This window comes from Genypterus blacodes, unplaced genomic scaffold, assembly GCF_046128005.1.
Source record: "Genypterus blacodes isolate CSIRO-AG114 ecotype Tasmania unplaced genomic scaffold, CSIRO-AGI_Gbla_v1 ptg000218l_1, whole genome shotgun sequence".
Classification (NCBI taxonomy): domain Eukaryota; kingdom Metazoa; phylum Chordata; class Actinopteri; order Ophidiiformes; family Ophidiidae; genus Genypterus; species Genypterus blacodes.
The window spans coordinates 156,528-175,791 of record NW_027467017.1 but is presented as its reverse complement, the minus strand read 5'-3'; the positions used below and the strand labels follow the sequence as shown (position 1 = coordinate 175,791).

Genomic DNA, 19,264 nt, shown 5'->3' with positions numbered 1-19,264 from the left:
GTGTGTTTGTTCCCCCTCACACACACAAGTCACTATGGAGACGCTGTTTTCTTTCATCTAAGTGTAAACATGTCCATTTTATGATGACTCTATGTTGATGAAGCTGCTTGACTCTTCATCCTAGGCTCATTCTGATGATGAGCACAGGTGAGTGGAGCTCTGATCCGTCTCTGCATGGCAGAGACAATAAAGACTCTGATCTTATCTGACTGACTGACTGAAGTACAAAGGTTGAGGGGGAATCAGGCGACACCATTAGAAGTCAGAGGAGGCACAGCGCCAGTCTGGGAGGAGTTCCCAGAGACAGAGAGAGAGAGAGGGAGGGGGGGCGGGGAGAGATAGAAAATATCTGATTTAGTGAAGCTTCAGAGTGCTTCAAATGCTGCTATGACACACCCACACCCACCCCATGATGTTGGGCTGGAGAAATAAAATTGACTCAACTCTCTCACATTTGACCTCATGACCTTCTGCTACAATCCTCTGCTGTGTTGTCAATGCTGTGTTTATAGAGTTCACCAGCAGAGGGCAGACTCTCCTGTACCCAGCTGTGTGTCCATGAAGAGTGACTGGTCCATGAATGAACCTCTGAACTTCAGTGATGGACAGAAGTCTGCTGAAGAAAGGTCAGAGGTTAAACCAGATCACTGTGATATCATCAGTGTAGTTTTGTCTCAAGTCATTCAGAGAGAGAGAGAGAGAGAGACAGAGAGGGAGAGAGAGGGAGGGAGCGAGAGAGAGAGAGAAAGAGAGGGAGGGAGGGAGAGAAAGAGAGGGAGAGAGAGAGAGAGAGAGAGAAAGAGGGAGGGTTAGAGAGAAAGAGAGGGAGAGAGAGAGCGAAAGACAGGGAGGGAGAGAGTGATAGAAAGAGGGGGAGGGAGAGACAGAGAGAGAAAGAGAGAGAGGGAGAGACAGAGAGACAGAGAGAGTCACAGGGAGAGGGAGGAAGAGAGAGAGGGAGAAAGAGAGAGATAGAGGGAGGGAGAGAGAGAGAGAAAGAGACAGACAGACAGACAGAGGGAGAGAGATAGAAAGAGAGAGGGGGGGAGAGAGACAGAGAGGGGGGAGGGAGGGAGGGAGGGAGAGACAGAGAGAAAGAGGGAGAGGGAGAGACAGAGAGAGAGAGAAAAAGAGAGGGAGAGAGACAGGGAGAGGGAGGGAGAGACAGGGAGAAAGAGAGAGAGCGACAGAGGGAGGGAGAGAGAGGGAGGAAGAGACAGAGAGAGAGGGAGGGAGAGAGAGAAAGAGAGGAGGAGGGAGGGAGAGAGAGAAAGAGAGAGGGAGTTAAAGAGAGATAGAAAGAGAGAGGGGGAGAGTGAACGCACTTATTGTAAGTCGCTTTGGATAAAAGCGTCTGCTAAATGATCGTGATGTAATGTAATGTAGTGAGAGGGAGGGAGAGACAGAGAGAGAGAAAGAGAGAACGAGGGAGAGGGGGAGAGAGAGAGAGAAAGACAGACACAGAGAGAGAGAGAGAGAGAAAGAGAGAGAGAGAGAGAGCGAGAGAGCGAGAGAGCAAGAGAGAAAATATCTGATTTAGTAACGCTTCAAAGCAAAATACTGCTATGACACACACACACACACACACACACACACACACACAGCATGGTAACTTATCTGCTTCAATCCTCTGTTGTGTTGTCAATGCAGTGTTTATAGAGTTCACCAGCAGAGGGCAGACTCTCCTGTACCCAGCTGTGTGTCCATGAAGAGTGACTGGTCCAGGTGGAGAATCTATTCCATAGAGAGATAAGAGATCTTTGACCGGAGCACTTGGTTCATTTAGTTTGACCAGTGAGAGTTCACTGGGAACCTAGTGTGAATGGTTATGCTATGGTTACCTGTATCTTCATCAGGCCGGAGATTTAGAACGCCGGTCAGCTGCATGTTGTCAACATACGTAAACACACACCTGACAGCCAATCAGGAAGCAGGATCTTCTGTCCCCCTGCTATAAACTCACGTCTGACTCTTTCAGCTGCTGGAGGAGAACATTGTCAGGTTTGTGAAGGACGAGCTGAAGAGCGTCCAGAAGGTTCTGACCGCAGACTACCCACAATGCTTAGAGAGGCCGAGCGAGGACCAAGAGCAGAGGAGCGACAGAGAGGCGTTGGTGAAGCTCACAGTGAACTTCCTGAGGAGAATGAAGCAGGAGGAGCTGGCTGACTCTCTGCACAGCAGTAAGACCATTGAACAGCTTGAACATGATAAGGAAAGAGGAAACAGGACTAAAGCTTCACACTTACACTTAGAGCAGCTAATCACTCTCCTGCACAAAGAGACTGTGTTCACCTCCTGTTTATCAGCACTTTAGTCACATTCAAAGGCTCACCAACAGAAGTGTGTTTTTAGTGGGGATTTAAAGATCACAAGAGAGTTTGTCTCTTTGACTGGGGCAGGAAGTGGATTCCAAAGAAAAGGAGCGCGGGATTTCCAAACATCTGCTCTTGGTTGTTGGGATAGTGAGCAGGCCTGCTGAGATCTTAGAACAGGTGCAGGAACATCAGGGGTTAGAAGGTTAGAAGGTGTTCCATTATACTGCTCTAGTCACAAAGCTTTCTACTCCTAAATGCTTTTTTACTCTGTAGTTTTCTTTTCTTCTCCATGTTTCCCTCCTCTGACTGTTGTCTCTTCATCAGGAAGTCTTGCTGCACTGTGCCAACGTAAACTGAAGTCTAAGCTGAAGCAGAAGTTCCAGAGTGTGTGTGAGGGGGTCGCTAAAGCAGGAAAGCAAACCCCTCTGAATGAGATCTACACAGAGCTCTACATCACAGAGGGAGGGGCTGGAGGGGTCAACCATGAACATGAGGTCACACACATTGAAGCAGCATCCAGGAAAGCACAGAGAGCAGAAACAACAATCAGATGTGAAGACATCTTTAAAGCCTCACCTGGAAGAGATCAGCCAATCAGAACACTGATGACAAAGGGCGTGGCTGGCATCGGGAAAACCCTCTTCCTTCCAGACTTCCTCTGGACTTCCACGAAGGTGAGATCCTGACCGATGTTAGAGAGTCCACCTCACTGGATGTTCTGCTGACAAACCTCATCAGGGGGAACCTGCTTCCATCTGCTGGCCTCTGGATCACCACAAGACCTGCAGCAGCCAATCAGATCCCTGCTGAGAGCGTGGACATGGTGACAGAGGTCAGAGGGTTCACTGACCCTCAGAAGGAGGAGTACTTCAGGAAGAGACTCAGAGATGATGAGCAGGCCAACAGCATCATCTCTCACATCAAGACCTCACGAAACCTCCACATCATGTGCCACATTCCAGTCTTCTGCTGGATCACTGCCACAGTTCTGGAGGACATGATGAAGACCAGAGAGAGAGGAGAGCTGCCCAAGACCCTGACTGAGATGTACATCCACTTCCTGGTGGTTCAGACCAAAGTGAAGAACATCAAGTATGATGGAGGAGCAGAGACAGATCCACTCTGGAATACAAAGAGCAGGAAGATGATGGAATCTCTGGGAAAACTGGCTTTTGATCAGCTGCAGAAAGGAAACCTGATCTTCTATGAGTCAGACCTGACAGAGTGTGGCATGGACATCACAGCAGCCTCAGTGTACTCAGGAGTGTTCACACAGGTCTTTAAAGAGGAGAGGGGACTGTACCAGGACCAGGTGTTCTGCTTCGTCCATCTGAGCCTCCAGGAGTTTCTGGCTGCTCTTTATGTCCGTCTGACATTCATCAACTCTGGAGTCAACCTGCTGTCACATGATCAACCAACCTCTCTGACACTAACAAGTCTCCACCAGAGTGCTGTGGACGAGGCCTTACAGAGTCCTAATGGACACCTGGACTTGTTTCTTCGTTTCCTTTTGGGTCTTTCACTGCAGACCAATCAGACTCTCTTAAAGGGTCTCCTGAAAGAGACAGGAAGGAGATCAAAGACCAACAAGAAAACAGTCCAGTACATCAAGAAGAAGATCAATCAGAAGGTCTCTGCAGAGAGAAGCATCAATCTGTTCCACTGTCTGAGTGAGCTGAAGAATCTTTCTCTAGTGAAGGAGATCCAACAGTACCTGAGGTCAGGACGTCTCTCCAGAGCCACACTGTCTCCTGCTCAGTGGTCTGCTCTGGCCTTCATCTTACTGTCATCAGAGGAAGATCTGGATGTGTTTGACCTGAAGAAATACTCTGCTTCAGAGGAGGTTCTTCTCAGGCTGCTGCCAGTGGTCAAAGTCTCCAGGAAAACTCTGTAAGTGTGGAGACACACAAAGATTCTGATCATTTTAGGGAACAGAAATAAAATGTTCAACTTTTCATTTTCAGGCTGAGTCACTGTAATCTGTCAGAGAGAAGCTGTGAAGCTCTGTCCTCAGTCCTCTGCTCCCAGTCCTCCAGTCTGAGAGACCTGGACCTGAGTCACAATGACCTGCAGGATTCAGGAGTGAAGCTGCTGTCTGCAGGACTGGAGAGTCCTCACTGTCAGCTGGAGACTCTCAGGTCAGGACTCTGCTCTTTGTGTCAGTGACCATTTAAATGTTCCTGCTAAAGAAGTCCTGATGCAAACATCACTGAGACCTTTCTTTTTCCTGGAGGAGATTTGAGCTCCTTTCTGCTCCATTATTGACTAAACTCCCATTCTCTGTCTGTCTGTCTGTGTGTGTGTCTGTCTGTGTGTGTGTGTGTGTCTCTCTCTCTCTCTCTCTCTCAGGCTGTCAGGTTGTATGATCACACAGGAAGGCTGTTCTTCTCTGGCCTCAGCTCTGAGCTCCAACCCCTCCAGTCTGAGAGAGCTGGACCTGAGCTACAACCATCCAGGAGAGGCAGGAGAGAAGCTGCTGTCTGCTGGAGTGGAGAGTCCAGGCTGGAGACTGGACACTCTCAGGTAAGGACACAACTACAGAGTGGACACTCAGGTGTGGACAGACTCCCTGTGGGTCAAAGGGAAAAACTCTGTCTCCAAATAATCAATAACGTGCTGCTGTGTGTGTGTGTGTGTGTGTGTGTGTGTGTGTGTGTGTGCGTGCGTGCGTGCGTGCGTGCGTGCGTGCGTGCGTGCGTGCGTGCGTGCGTGCGTGCGTGCGTGCGTGCGTGCGTGTCTTGCTGCAGGATGGATCATGGTGGACAGCAGAGGATCAAAGCTGGTCTGAGTAAATGTAAGTTTGATGTGACTTTGATTCCTCAGACCAAAGCTCTGGAATCTATCTTCTTCCAGATCCAAATAATGCAGAGATACTTTAGTGCAGTGGTTCCCAAACTTTTTCTACAGCGCCCCCTTTAGTAGATAAGAATATTTCCTTGTCTTTGCACTAATGACAGCTTCATCCCCACATCTTCTCAGTGACTGCTGTGGGCTCGCTTTGTGCTGCAGATCTTTTCTAATCGGGGTTGCAGCTGTCAGACTGACACTCTTAGTTCAGTTTCAATGTCCAGCTTCCACCTGGATTTGGTTTTGATTGAGGCTCACATAGGTAGGATGTGGCAAAAGGAAGGAGTGTGGCCATGGCTCTCCTACCTAGCAGAGGGGAATCGCTCATTCTCTATAATAATGAGTTAAATCCCTCACAACTGGGCTTCTAATGCTAATCTAGCGGCTAGCCAAGCTTACGACTCCCATGTGTCAGAGCTGATGTGTGAGTAGTGCAGTAGTGAATAAATGAGTGAATAATAAAGGCAGCAGCTGTGTTTGATGATAAACTGCTGCTGTTTGTGTCTTTTTCTGTCCATCAGATGTTTGTGAACTGAAACTGGACCCAAACACAGCGAGCAGATACCTCAAACTGTCTGACAACAACAGGAAGGTGACATATGTGGAAGAGGAGCAGCCACATCCTGATCATCCAGAGAGGTTTGATCCCTGGGCTCAGCTGCTGAGTAGAAATGTTCTGACTGGTCGCTGTTACTGGGAGGTGGAGTGGAGAGGAGACGTTAATATATCAGTGAGTTACAGAGGAATCAGGAGGAAAGGAGACGGAGGAGACAGCGTGTTTGGAGGAAGTAATAATCAGTCCTGGAGTCTGAACTGCTCTGATCATGATGGTTACTCTGTCAGTCACAATACCAGAGACACGTCCCTCAGTGTCCCTGTGTCCTCCTCTGTCCCCCACAGAGTAGGAGTGTATGTGGACTGTCCTGCTGGCACTCTGTCCTTCTACAGCGTCTCTCACACACTGATCCACCTCCACACCTTCATCACCACATTCACTCAACCTCTCTATGCTGGGTTTGGGTTCAGGTGGTTCTGGGGGGTCAGGGGGTCACATGGTTCATCAGTGACTGTTTGATCTGTAGGACACACACACAATCACTCTCTCTCACACATATACACTCTAAGACACACAAGTTCTAAACTCCGGAAGAAATCCCAACTCTTGATACATGAACATGACAGTAGCATATACCCTTTAAAGTACTACGTACCACTATGTTACCACTATGTCCATATGTACAGTACGTACCACCCACTATATAGCACACTTACCTCATTATGAAGATACGATTGCATGCAGACGTCTGGCATCACGTGTGTGCTGTATCCCTGTGAAATGTTAGGAAAAAAAACACTTTACTGCAAAGTAAAAATAAAGAGAATTTCTGAGTCCCTTTAAATTCTTTGGAGTCTAAAGTCATTTGGACACTTTGGGCTGTGATTGACGACTTGAAGCTGTTTTGATGATGATGTCATGTACAGCAAAGTGTTTAGCAGTAAAAATCTCTTCTTTCATCAGATTTGTTCTTGATGCTTTTTCTCTCCACAAACCACAAACTCAGCAAAAAGTCTGAGAATAGATTTGTTGCTCTTCAGACATATTTACAGATGGAGTTCAGATGTTTGACATGTTCTGCTGGATCCTGTCTTAAATGCATCATCCTCATTTACTGACAGAGGCCTTAGAAGGAGCAGGAGGAGGAGAAGAATGAAGATGAGGATGATGATGGTTTAGACCTCAGTGGAGAATCATAAGTGTAGAATATATTCAGCTAAAGAGATCAAATACAGAAATCAGCAACAATCAAACAGCTGTGCAGGACTAAATGTTGAATGAAGCGTTTTGTAGTTTTCATTTGGTGTCAGAGTGAAAATAGATTCTGCAGCTCAGTGCGAAGCTCAGATTCCACTTAAGAACTTCTGCTTTCAGACCTCCTGGACCCCAGCAGACTTTAATACAACTATTACACAAACTCAACACTGCAGCATACTGGACTGATATTATACTGCACTGTGTTTTATTACACTGCTATATTATATGTTAATGTTGATATGTTATATTATACTGTTATATTAAACTTTAGCAGTCAAACTAAACTAACAGCGAAGTGTAATTGGACAAAGACAGGAACAACTCTGGCCCCCGCTGACTCCACAAACTTGACATAAGAAGCAGCGATGTACGAACTCAGACTCAGCCGAGGGTTCATTTCCTGAGTCAGAACACCTTAGAAGAGAGAAACAAAGATAACTTCCACATGTTTCAGTGAGTTGGAGGGGCAGCTGCCATGTTAGCTAAGTGGGGGATCTTAACACTTTGCGTTAGCTTGAGCCGCGTGTTTGTGCCTTCAAGATTAAAAACTAAACTTTTTCTTTTACCAATAATCGGCCTCTCGTTTCTCTGCGCAGAAGAAACAAACAGCAAACACGAAACGAACGTGGCAAACTTCAACAACATGACGTCACGTTTGACTGGCACAAACTTCACCCGGAAAGACGACAAACACAAAACTACTGCTAAGCTAGTGAGAACAGGTATAGCACTTCCGCCGGGTTACTTCACAATAAAAGCACATTATTTACACTACATTTAGAGTCCTACTCACACCAAGTTAAATCAAACAATACTACGAATATACGTATAATTTCTTTCTTTTTTTAAAGACCACAACAGACACCTGTGTATTTATATGTATCAACCATTAGACCTGCACAGAGAGAAGAACAGAAGATGAAATCTGCAGGTCACTGGAGTTCATCCAAACATGCAGAGATCAAGGTACAAGCAGCTAAATGACCGGGCCACAACTTGTCACTCTGACTCAGACCCAGCAGCTTGCAGCACTATTCCAGCCCCCAAAAGAGAAACATGACAAGGTGACATTTGGATGAAGGAAGAGAGAGAAGCAGAAGAGAGAGGGACACAAAGAATCTTACAGCACTGCGTTGCAAACTTTGATGGCCCCATCGGAGAGAAGCGTGTACGTGGCCTGAACACACTTTCCTTTTTCAAATACAGCAGGAAGTTTCTGAGCTTCATACCAGGTTCCCGTGTACTAGAGACAGAAATCACAAGTTATAGGTGAGCCTCTGGAAATCACTTATTAATCCACCCAGTCATCAACAACATTTGCTTTTCCAACCTGACTGATAAAAAGTCGAATTTCTCCCAAACTGGAACATTTTCAAGGAAGTAGCAGAAAAGTACAGCATCAAAGAAAGTCTTCCTCCGTTTACCTCTGCACCTCACAGATGAACAGAAGCATCATTTCCCTTTACCTGTGTGATGTCAAAGTCCCTCTGGACAGACGGACCAGGACATTCCCCCAGGTGGACAGACAGACCGACCATCAGCAGCTGCAGCAGCCAGGAGAAGCAGGAGCAGGACCTTCACACCAAATGAACCTTTGAGGGAAGATCTTGTTGTATGTGCTGCATGTGCGCTGTATTACTGAATGGAACAGACCAACAGGACCTGGAATGTCTCCATATCCATGTCGCCAGCAAAAACCCTCACAAAAACATCTTAGCACCTTAGAACAGAGGAGTTCAAGTTAGAGAAGAGCACATGACAACCTTTAACACTCTGGACGCCATCGCTTCACGAAGAGTATGAGACTGGACTGGACTGACACACACACACACACACACACACATCTCGCTGTGCATTAGGACTTTATTTCAATCATAGTTTATCACTTATAAATCAGGTTTAACAGAAAAAAAACCACACATGTGAATTCTGTCCACTAGATGAAGCTAAGCGACTCACACACACAAACACACACACATAGACACATGCACACACGCACACCCATCAACACGCACGCACGCACGCAGGCACACACACACACAAAGATACACACACAAAAACTCACACACACAGGCACAAGGACACACACACATTGAATTACGAGACCAAATAAGGCCCCAGAGACCTCTCACTGTATGTCAGGACTTTATTTCTATTATTATTTAGCTCTGTTACTGATTGAAATGAAGTTCAACAGAACACACCCCACTTCTACGGTCTGTACACTAGATGGTGCTAAGCGACTCTCTCTCACACACACGCACGTACTGTCAAAACAGAAAGAAAGAGCAGCCGAAGACGTGACGCAGCGTGAGATTGAGTTTGATTCGATGATTTTATGGATCGTAGTTTGTTTTTCATACGTGTATATAGAATGATGGGATGGTCTCGGTCAACTGCAGGTACAGAGCAGCGCGCGATAAGATGAGTGACAGCTGGGGGACAAAAGCAGCATTTCGATGCATTTTAACAATTGTGACAGAATAAAGGCAGAATGCAGAATTTGCAGAATGGAGCTGTCAGGTGCACAAAAAACCTTCACAGACATGAGAACTGTGCATCCAACAGGTCAGTTGGAAGAAAAAAGAAGCTCCACCCAGGCCCTCAATCCAGCGTGTGTTCTTCCAAACAGAAAAACACTCATTCCAAATCTGTATGACAGAGAATGTGCTTCACTGCAAGAATATTCCAAAACTATTTTACTTTCTCATGAAAACAGCAGCACACTCTCTGTCATCTCACTAATATCAGAACAGACTGAATGCAGGTTCTGAAGTACAGATAAAGACAGGGAATTCCCTGAATTACAGGGAATGTGAAGGGAAATTGTGACAGTGATATGTAATTACATTGTTTTGCTTTCTATGAGATTAATATGATGTGAATTCATTAGTGTGAGCTTGACACCGGAAATGTATACAGAAAAAAAGAAGCTTATGTTGCTGAATTGAAGTGCATTTTGATACAAAATGTGAGTGTTGAATGTTGGATATCAACATTTTGTAAATGTTTACACAAAAGACGCTTATCCAGCTGGTTTGGGTGGAGAATCAGCCATGTGGATGAATGTAACTAATAATAGTAGTTCTCGGACACTTTTATTTTGTCAAAGTAGCTCTCCAAGGCAAAAAGGTTGGAGACCCCTGGTTTAACTGGAGTCACACAATACTTTTTCTATCATTGTTTATCACTTATAAATCAGGTTTAACAGAAAAAAACCACAGTGAATTCTTTCCACTAGATAGAGCTAAGCGACTCACACACACAAACACAAATACACACACACAAACACACACAGACACAGACAAAAAGACGCGCGCACACACACACAGGCACAAGGATACACACACATTGAATTACGAGACCTCTAACTGTATGTCAGGACTTTATTTCTATTATTATTTATCTCTTTTACTTATTTAAATGAAGTTCAACGGAACAAACCACACTACAATCTGTCCACTAGATGGTGCTAAGCGACTCTCTCTCTCTCTCTCTCTGAAACACACACACACACACACACACACACACACACACACACACACACACACACACACACACACACACACACAGGCGTACTGTCAAAACAGAAAGTGAAACTTTGGTTCAGACGGGGAAGAGCAGCAGAGGAAGACGTGACGCAGCGTGAGTTTGAGTTTGATTCGATGATTTTATTGATCATAGTTTGTATGAGTGTGTGTGTGTACCTTAATGCTCCCTCTGGTTTCATGTGTATTGTAGAGTTTCTGTATTTGTTCTCTTTATACCAGGGGTGGGGAACCTTTTTCCTATCGCGGGCCATTTTGTTTGCCATGTTGCCAAATTTCGGGCGCGCTTCGAAATTTGCGGAGCGATCTGCCGGTCGCCGAATTGCGGCCGGATCCGCTCGCGGGCCGGACCAAACGGCCTTGGAGGTTCCCCACCTCTGCTTTATACACTCCTGCACATTGTTGTGTCTCTGTATGAAAGCTGATATACAAATAAATCTTATCGTTATTGTGTGTGTGTGTGTGTGCGTTTTTTCCCTCTCTGTAGTGTAGTGAAGATGAGTGTTTGTGGTGATGAAGATGAGGGACCTCCAGACTTCAGTCATGAACCTGGACCCTCACACACACAGTAAGGGGAGGGGAGGGAGGGGCTGAGTGGAGTGAGAGAGACAAAGAGACAGAGGAAGACACACAGGGAGAGAGACAGAAAATATCTGATGTAATGTCGTCTGTATCAAAACACAAACTTCCTATATTTAGCCTTTAGCCCCTCTTAGCTGACAGCGTTTTACTTCCTTTTCAATATAATGTAATATATATATATAATATAATGTGGGAGGCAGTGGCTCAGTGGGTAGAGCCTCCGCTTGGGAACCTGAGGGTTGCCGGTTCGAGCCCCTGCCGAGGTGCCCCTGAGCAAGGCACCGAACCCTCAATTGCTCCCCCCTCTGCGAAGGGTGGTAATGTAATGTAAGTCGCTTTGGATAAAAGCGTCAGCCAAATGATCGTAATGTAATGTAATGTATAAAAGAGTGAATCCTTCATAAGGGTGTAGATGAGTTTAACTGGAGTCACAAACTGAACAGAAATGTACCAACAAACCACTGAACACACAAGACGCACACACATAGCATGGTAACTTATCTGCTTCAATCCTCTGTTGTGTTGTCAATGCTGTGTTTATACAGTTCACCAGCAGAGGGCAGACTCTCCTGTACCCAGCTGTGTGTCCATGAAGAGTGACCTCTGAACTTCAGTGATGGACAGAAGTCTGCTGAAGGAAGGTGTGAGAGAGAGAGAGAGAGAGAGAGACAGAGAGAGAGAGGGAGAGAGAAAGAGAGAAAGAAAATATCTGATGTAATAACGTTGGTATCAAAACACAAACTTCCTGTATTTTGCCTTTAGCTGACGCCGTTTTACTTTAACAAACCACTGAACACATTTAAAGACAAATCTGCTCCTTTAGAGAAAAATGCTACTATGACACGCGCACGCGCGCACACACACACACACACACACACACACACACACACACACACACACACACCGAGAGACAGCATGGTAACTTATCTGCTTCAATCCTCTGTTGTGTTGTCAATGCTGTGTTTATAGAGTTCACCAGCAGAGGGCAGACTCTCCTGTACCCAGCTGTGTGTCCATGAAGAGCCACCGGTCCATGAGTCTTCCGCTGAACTTCAGTGATGGACAGAAGTCTGCTGAAGGAAGGTCAGAGGTTAAAGCAGATCACTGTGATATCATCAGTGTAGTTTTGTAGTAGAAGACATCTCAAAGGACAGGTCTTCTTGAATGAAGGACACGTCTCTGTCCACCTGAGTGTTTGGATCAGAGCCTCAGAAGTTGAGCTGATGAGCTGAAGATTGATTCCAGGATCCTGTGATGCTCTGAGCTGCTTTGAGGGACCAGCAGACAGCAGCGTTTCCTGTTGCCTCAAACAGACAGACAGACATCACCATGACAACCTGTGCCTGTGTGTGTTTGCAGACTTCATGTTTCCTGATTTCTCCACAGAGTTCACCTGAAGAAGTCAGAGGTTTCCAGTGGTGTGTGTGTCCAGCAGCATCCAGCAGACCTGGACTCCATATTTACGGTGTGTAAATGTCCAGGCTCCGCCCACTTCCATATGGACGATGTCACCGGGTGGAGAATCTATTCCACAGAGAGATAAGAGATGTTTGACCAGAGCACTTGGTTCATTTAGTTTGACCAGTGAGAGTTCACTGGGAACCTAGTGTGAAGCATCACAACTGTTGCTATGGTTACCTGCATCTTCATCAAGCAGGAGTATTAGAACGCTGGTCAGCTGCATGTTGCCAACATATAGACTGTAAACACACACCTGACAGCCAATCAGGAAGCAGGATCTTCTGTCTCCCTGCTATAAACTCACGTCTGACTCTTTCAGCTGCTGGAGGAGAACATTGTCAGGTTTGTGAAGGACGAGCTGAAGAGCGTCCAGAAGGTTCTGACCGCAGACTACCCACAATGCTTAGAGAGGCCGAGCGAGGACCCAGAGCAGAGGAGCGACAGAGAGGCGTTGGTGAAGCTCACAGTGAACTTCCTGAGGAGAATGAAGCAGGAGGAGCTGGCTGACTCTCTGCACAGCAGTAAGACCATTGAACAGCTTGAACATGATAAGGAAAGAGGAAACAGGACTAAAGCTTCACACTTACACTTAGAGCAGCTAATCACTCTCCTGCACAAAGAGACTGTGTTCACCTCCTGTTTATCAGCACTTTAGTCACATTCAAAGGCTCACCAACAGAAGTGTGTTTTTAGTGGGGATTTAAAGATCACAAGAGAGTTTGTCTCTTTGACTGGGGCAGGAAGTGGATTCCAAAGAAAAGGAGATCTGCTCTTGGTTGTTGGGATAGTGAGCAGGCCTGCTGAGATCTTAGAACAGGTGCAGGAACATCAGGGGTTAGAAGGTTAAAAGGTGTTCTATTATACTGCTCTAGTCACAAAGCTTTCTACTCCTAAATGCTTTATTACGCTGTAGTTTTCTTTTCTTCTCCGTGTTTCCCTCCTCTGACTGTTGTCTCTTCATCAGGAAGTTTTGGTCCACCCATAACACTCCAACGTAAACTGAAGTCTAAGCTGAAGCAGAAGTTCCAGAGTGTGTGTGAGGGGGTCGCTAAAGCAGGAAAGCAAACCCCTCTGAATGAGATCTACACAGAGCTCTACATCACAGAGGGAGGGGCTGGAGGGGTCAACCATGAACATGAGGTCACACACATTGAAGCAGCATCCAGGAAAGCACAGAGAGCAGAAACAACAATCAGATGTGAAGACATCTTTAAAGCCTCACCTGGAAGAGATCAGCCAATCAGAACACTGATGACAAAGGGCGTGGCTGGCATCGGGAAAACCCTCTTAACACAGAAGTTCACTCTGGACTGGGCTGAAGGCAAAGCCCACCAGAACATCCAGCTCACATTTCCATTCACCTTCAGAGAGCTGAATGTGCTGAGAGGGAGAAAGTTCAGCTTGGTGGAGCTTCTTCATCACTTCTTTACTGAAACCAAAGAAGCAGGAATCTTCAGCTTTGAAGACTTCCGGGTCGTCTTCATCCTGGACGGTCTGGATGAGTGTCGACTTCCTCTGGACTTCCACAAAGGTGAGAGCCTGACCGATGTTAGAGAGTCCACCTCAGTGGATGTTCTGCTGATAAACCTCATCAGGGGGAACCTGCTTCCATCTGCTGGCCTCTGGATCACCACAAGACCTGCGGCAGCCAATCAGATTCCTGCTGAGAGCGTGGACATGGTGACAGAGGTCAGAGGGTTCACTGACCCTCAGAAGGAGGAGTACTTCAGGAAGAGACTCAGAGATGATGAGCAGGCCAGCAGCATCATCTCCCACATCAAGACCTCACAAAGCCTCCACATCATGTGCCACATTCCGGTCTTCTGCTGGATCTCTGCCACAGTTCTGGAGGACATGATGAAGACCAGGGAGAGAGGAGAGCTGCCCAAGACCCTGACTGAGATGTACATCCACTTCCTGGTGGTTCAGACCAAAGTGAAGAACATCAAGTATGATGGAGGAGCAGAGACAGATCCACTCTGGAATACAGAGAGCAGGAAGATGATGGAGTCTCTGGGAAAACTGGCTTTTGATCAGCTGCAGAAAGGAAACCTGATCTTCTATGAGTCAGACCTGACAGAGTGTGGCATGGACATCACAGCAGCCTCAGTGTACTCAGGAGTGTTCACACAGGTCTTTAAAGAGGAGAGGGGACTGTACCAGGACCAGGTGTTCTGCTTCGTCCATCTGAGCGTCCAGGAGTTTCTGGCTGCTCTTTATGTCCATCTGACATTCATGAAGTCTGGAGTCAACCTGCTGTTAGAAGATCAACCAACCTCTCTGTGGTCCAAACTAAAAGGAGACAAACCTAAACTAACAAGTCTCCACCAGAGTGCTGTGGACGAGGCCTTACAGAGTCCAAATGGACACCTGGACTTGTTTCTTCGTTTCCTTTTGGGCCTTTCACTGAAGACCAATCAGACTCTCTTAAAGGGTCTCCTGAAAGAGACAGGAAGGAGCTCAGAGACCAACCAGGAAACAGTCCAGTACATCAAGGAGAAGATCAATCAGAAGGTCTCTGCAGAGAGAAGCATCAATCTGTTCCACTGTCTGAGTGAGCTGAAGGATCTTTCTCTAGTGAATGAGATCCAAGAGTACCTGAGCTCAGGAGATCTCTCCACAGCCAAACTGTTTCCTGGTCAGTGGTCTGCTCTGGTCTTCATCTTACTGTCATCAGAGGAAGATCTGGATGTGTTTGACCTGAAGAAATACTCTGCTTCAGAGGAGGCTCTTCTCAGGCTGCTGCCAGTGGTCAAAGCCTCCAGGAAAACTCTGTAAGTGTGGAGACACACAAAGATTTGGATCATTTTAGGGAACAGAAATTAAGTGTTCAACTTTTCATTTTCAGGCTGAGTGGCTGTAATCTGTCAGAGAGAAGCTGTGAAGCTCTGTCCTCAGTCCTCTGCTCCCAGTCCTCCAGTCTGAGAGACCTGGACCTGAGTAACAATGACCTGCAGGATTCAGGAGTGAAGCTGCTGTCTGCTGGACTGGAGAGTCCACACTGTCAGCTGGAGACTCTCAGGTCAGGACTCATTTGTTAGTGACCCTGCAGACTGTTTTTAGATCTTAGATGTGTGAATTTACTAACATGAATCTTTCTCCAGGCTCAGTGTCTGTAATCTATCAGAGAGAAGCTGTGAAGCTCTGTCCTCAGTCCTCTGCTCTCAGTCCTCCAGTCTGAGAGACCTGGACCTGAGTCACAATGACCTGCAGGACTCAGGAGTGAAGCTGCTGTCTGCTGGACTGGAGAGTCCTCACTGTCAGCTGGAGACTCTCAGGTCAGGACTCTGATCTTTGTGTCAGTGACCATTTAAATGTTCCTGCTAAAAAAGTCCTGATGCAAACATCACTGAGACCTTTCTGTTTCCTGTCCCATTTACACAATCTCTCTCTCTCTCTCTCTCTCTCTCTCTCTCTCTCTCTCCCTCCCTCTCTCCCTCCCTCCCTCCCTCTCTCTCTCCCTCCCTCTCTCTCTCCCCCTTTCTCAGGCTGTCAGGTTGTGTGATCACACAGGAAGGCTGTTCTTCTCTGGCCTCAGCTCTGAGCTCCAACCGCTCCAGTCTGAGAGACCTGGACCTGAGTAACAATGACCTGCAGGACTCAGGAGTGAAGCTGCTGTCTGCTGGACTGGAGAGTCCTCACTGTCAGCTGAAGACTCTCAGGTCAGGACTCTGCTCTTTGTGTCAGTGACCATTTAAATGTTCCTGCTAAAGAAGTCCTGATGCAAACATCACTGAGACCTTTCTGTTTCCTGGAGGAGATCCTTTCTGCTCCATGTTTGCATGTTTGCATGTTTGCATGTTGCATGTTTGTATGTTCTCCCCCTCTTCTCTCCCTCCCCCCTCTCTCTCTCTCTCTCTCTCACTCTCTCTCTCTCTCTCTCTCTCCCTCTCTCTCTCTCTCCCTCCCCCCTCTCTCTCTGTCTCTCTCCCCCCCTTTTCTCTCTCTCTCTCTCTCTCAGGCTGTCAGGTTGTATGATCACACAGGAAGGCTGTGCTTCTCTGGCCTCAGCTCTGAGCTCCAACCCCTCCAGTCTGAGAGAGCTGGACCTGAGCTACAACCATCCAGGAGAGGCAGGAGAGAAGCTGCTGTCTGCTGGAGTGGAGAGTCCAGGCTGGAGACTGGACACTCTCAGGTAAGGACACAACTACAGAGTGGACACTCAGGTGTGGACAGACTCCCTGTGGGTTGAAGGGAAAAACTCTGTCTCCAAATCAATAATCAATAACGTGCTGCTGCTGTGTGTGCGCGCGTGCGTGCGTGCCTGCCTGCCTGCCTGCCTGCCTGCCTGCCTGCCTGCCTGCCTGCCTGCCTGCGTGCGTGCGTGCCTGCGTGCGTGTGTGTGTGTTTGTGTGTGTGTGCGTGTGTGTGTCTCTTCCTGCAGGATGGATCATGGTGGACAGCAGAGGATCAAAGCTGGTCTGAGTAAATGTAAGTTTGATGTGACTTTGATTCCTCAGACCAAAGCTCTGGAATCTATCTTGTTCCAGATCCAAATAATGCAGAGATACTTTAGTGCAGCGCCCCCTTTAGTAGATAAGAATATTTCCTTGTCTTTGCACTAATGACAGCTTCATCCCCACATCTTCTCAGTGACTGCTGTGGGCTCGCTTTGTGCTGCAGATCTTTTCTAATCGGGGTTGCAGCTGTCAGACTGACACTCTTAGTTCAGTTTCAATGTCCAACTTCCACCTGGATTTGGTTTTGATTGAGGCTCACATAGGTAGGATGTGGCAAGAGGAAGGAGTGTGGCCATGGCTCTCCTACCTAGCAGAGGGGAATCGCTCATTCTCTATAATAATGAGTTAAATCCCTCACAACTGGGCTTCTAATGCTAAACTAGCGGCTAGCCAAGCTAACGACTCCCATGTGTCAGAGCTGATGTGTGAGTAGTGCAGTAGTGAATAAATGAGTGAATAATAAAGGCAGCAGCTGTGTTTGATGATAAACTGCTGCTGTTTGTGTCTTTTTCTGTCCATCAGATGTTTGTGAACTGAAACTGGACCCAAACACAGCGAGCAGAAAACTCAAACTGTCTGACAACAACAGGAAGGTGACATATGTGGAAGAGAAGCAGCCACATCCTGATCATCCAGAGAGGTTTGATCTCTGGCCTCAGCTGCTGAGTAGAAATGTTCTGACTGGTCGTTGTTACTGGGAGGTGGAGTGGAGAGGAGAAGTTCATATATCAGTGAGTTACAGAGGAATCAGGAGGAAAGGAGACGGAGCAGACAGCGTGTTTGGAGGAAGTAATAATCAGTCCTGGAGTCTGAACTGCTCTGATCATGATGGTTACTTTGTCAGTCACAATACCAGAGACACGTCCCTCCGTGTCCCTGTCTCCTCCTCTGTCCCCCACAGAGTAGGAGTGTATGTGGACTGTCCTGCTGGCACTCTGTCCTTCTACAGCGTCTCTCACACACTGATCCACCTCCACACCTTCACCACCACATTCACTCAACCTCTCTATGCTGGGTTTGGGTTCAGGTGGTTCTGGAGGGTCAGGGGGTCACATGGTTCATCAGTGACTGTTTGATCTGTAGGACACACACACAATCACTCTCTCTCACACATATACACTCTCATACACACAAGTTCTGAACTCTGGAAGAAATCCCAACTCTTGATACATGAACATGACAGTAGAATACACCCTTTAAAGTACTACGTACCACTATGTGACCACTATGTCCATATGTACAGTACGTACCACCCACTATATAGCACACTTACCTCATTATGAAGATACCACAATTGCATGCAGACGTCTATTACATTACATTACATTACGATCATTTGGCAGACGCTTTATCCAAAGCGACTTACATTACATTACCACCCTTCGCAGAGAGGGGAGCAATTGAGGGTTCGGTGCCTTCCTCAGGGGCACCTCGGCAGGGGCTAGAACCGGCGACCCTCCGGTTCCCAAGCGGAAGCTCTACCCACTGAGCCACTGCCTCCCTGCAGCATCACGTGTGTGCCGTATCCCTGTGAAATGTTAGGAAAAAAAACACTTTACTGCAAAGTAAAAATAAAGAGAATTTCTAAATCCCTTTGAATTCTTTGGAGTCTAAAGTCATTTGGACACTTTGGGCTTTGATTGACGACTTGAAGCTGTTTTGATGATGATGTCATGTACAGCAAAGTGTTTAGCAGTAAAAATCTCTTCTTTCATCAGATTTGTTCTTGATGCTTTTTCTCTCCACAAACCACAAACTCAGCAAAAAGTCTGAGAATAGATTTGTTGCTCTTCAGACATATTTACAGATGGAGTTCAGATGTTTGACATGTTCTGCTGGATCCTGTCCCAAATGCATCATCCTCATTTACTGACAGAGGCCCGAGGAGGAGGATGAAGATGAGGATGATGATGGTTTAGACCTCAGTGGAGAATCATTAGTGCAGAATATATTCAGCTTAAGAGATCAAATACAGAAATCAGCAACAATCAAACAGCTGTGCAGGACTAAATATTGAATGAAGAGAGAGAGGGGGGAGAGAGAGAGAGTAAGGGGGAGAGGGGAGTGAGCGAGAGGGGGGAGAGAGAGGGGGGAAAGAAAGATGGGGGGCAAAGAGAGGGGAAGAGAGAGACAGACAGAGAGGGGAGGGAGCGAGAGAGACGGGGGGGGGGGGGGGGGGGCAGAGGGGAGATATTTCCTCCGAGACAGAAGTTGATGCTCAGTCACTTAGGGGTTAAT

The 19,264-nt window shown here is 46.9% G+C and overlaps 1 protein-coding gene and 1 long non-coding RNA gene across 12 annotated transcripts in view; both read left to right on the top strand.

The window, feature by feature from the left end:
• The window catches only part of LOC143016221 (uncharacterized), a 93,790-nt gene extending 74,692 nt beyond the window's left edge, over positions 1 to 19,098 (top strand). For 8 of the 11 annotated variants that reach the window (XM_076170449.1, XM_076170447.1, XM_076170456.1 and 5 more), the window contains 12 exons: positions 513 to 626; positions 11,011 to 11,091; positions 12,075 to 12,188; positions 12,492 to 12,570; positions 12,886 to 13,087; positions 13,531 to 15,340; positions 15,415 to 15,588; positions 15,671 to 15,844; positions 16,055 to 16,228; positions 16,528 to 16,701; positions 16,951 to 16,997; positions 17,549 to 19,098. In XM_076170449.1, coding sequence (XP_076026564.1) covers positions 513 to 626; positions 11,011 to 11,091; positions 12,075 to 12,188; positions 12,492 to 12,570; positions 12,886 to 13,087; positions 13,531 to 15,340; positions 15,415 to 15,588; positions 15,671 to 15,844; positions 16,055 to 16,228; positions 16,528 to 16,701; positions 16,951 to 16,997; positions 17,549 to 18,102 — 3,697 coding nt within the window. In that variant the 3' untranslated portion in view covers positions 18,103 to 19,098. The remainder of the gene's footprint in view (positions 1 to 512; positions 627 to 11,010; positions 11,092 to 12,074; positions 12,189 to 12,491; positions 12,571 to 12,885; positions 13,088 to 13,530; positions 15,341 to 15,414; positions 15,589 to 15,670; positions 15,845 to 16,054; positions 16,229 to 16,527; positions 16,702 to 16,950; positions 16,998 to 17,548) is intronic. The other 3 variants (XM_076170453.1, XM_076170458.1, XM_076170450.1) reach the window with 2 other exon arrangements.
• Positions 1,824 to 2,934, top strand: LOC143016229 (uncharacterized). Its single transcript, XR_012965492.1, has 2 exons — positions 1,824 to 2,180; positions 2,640 to 2,934. It is a non-coding gene; the product is annotated as an uncharacterized LOC143016229 (long non-coding RNA).
• Positions 19,099 to 19,264: the final 166 nt, after the last annotated feature.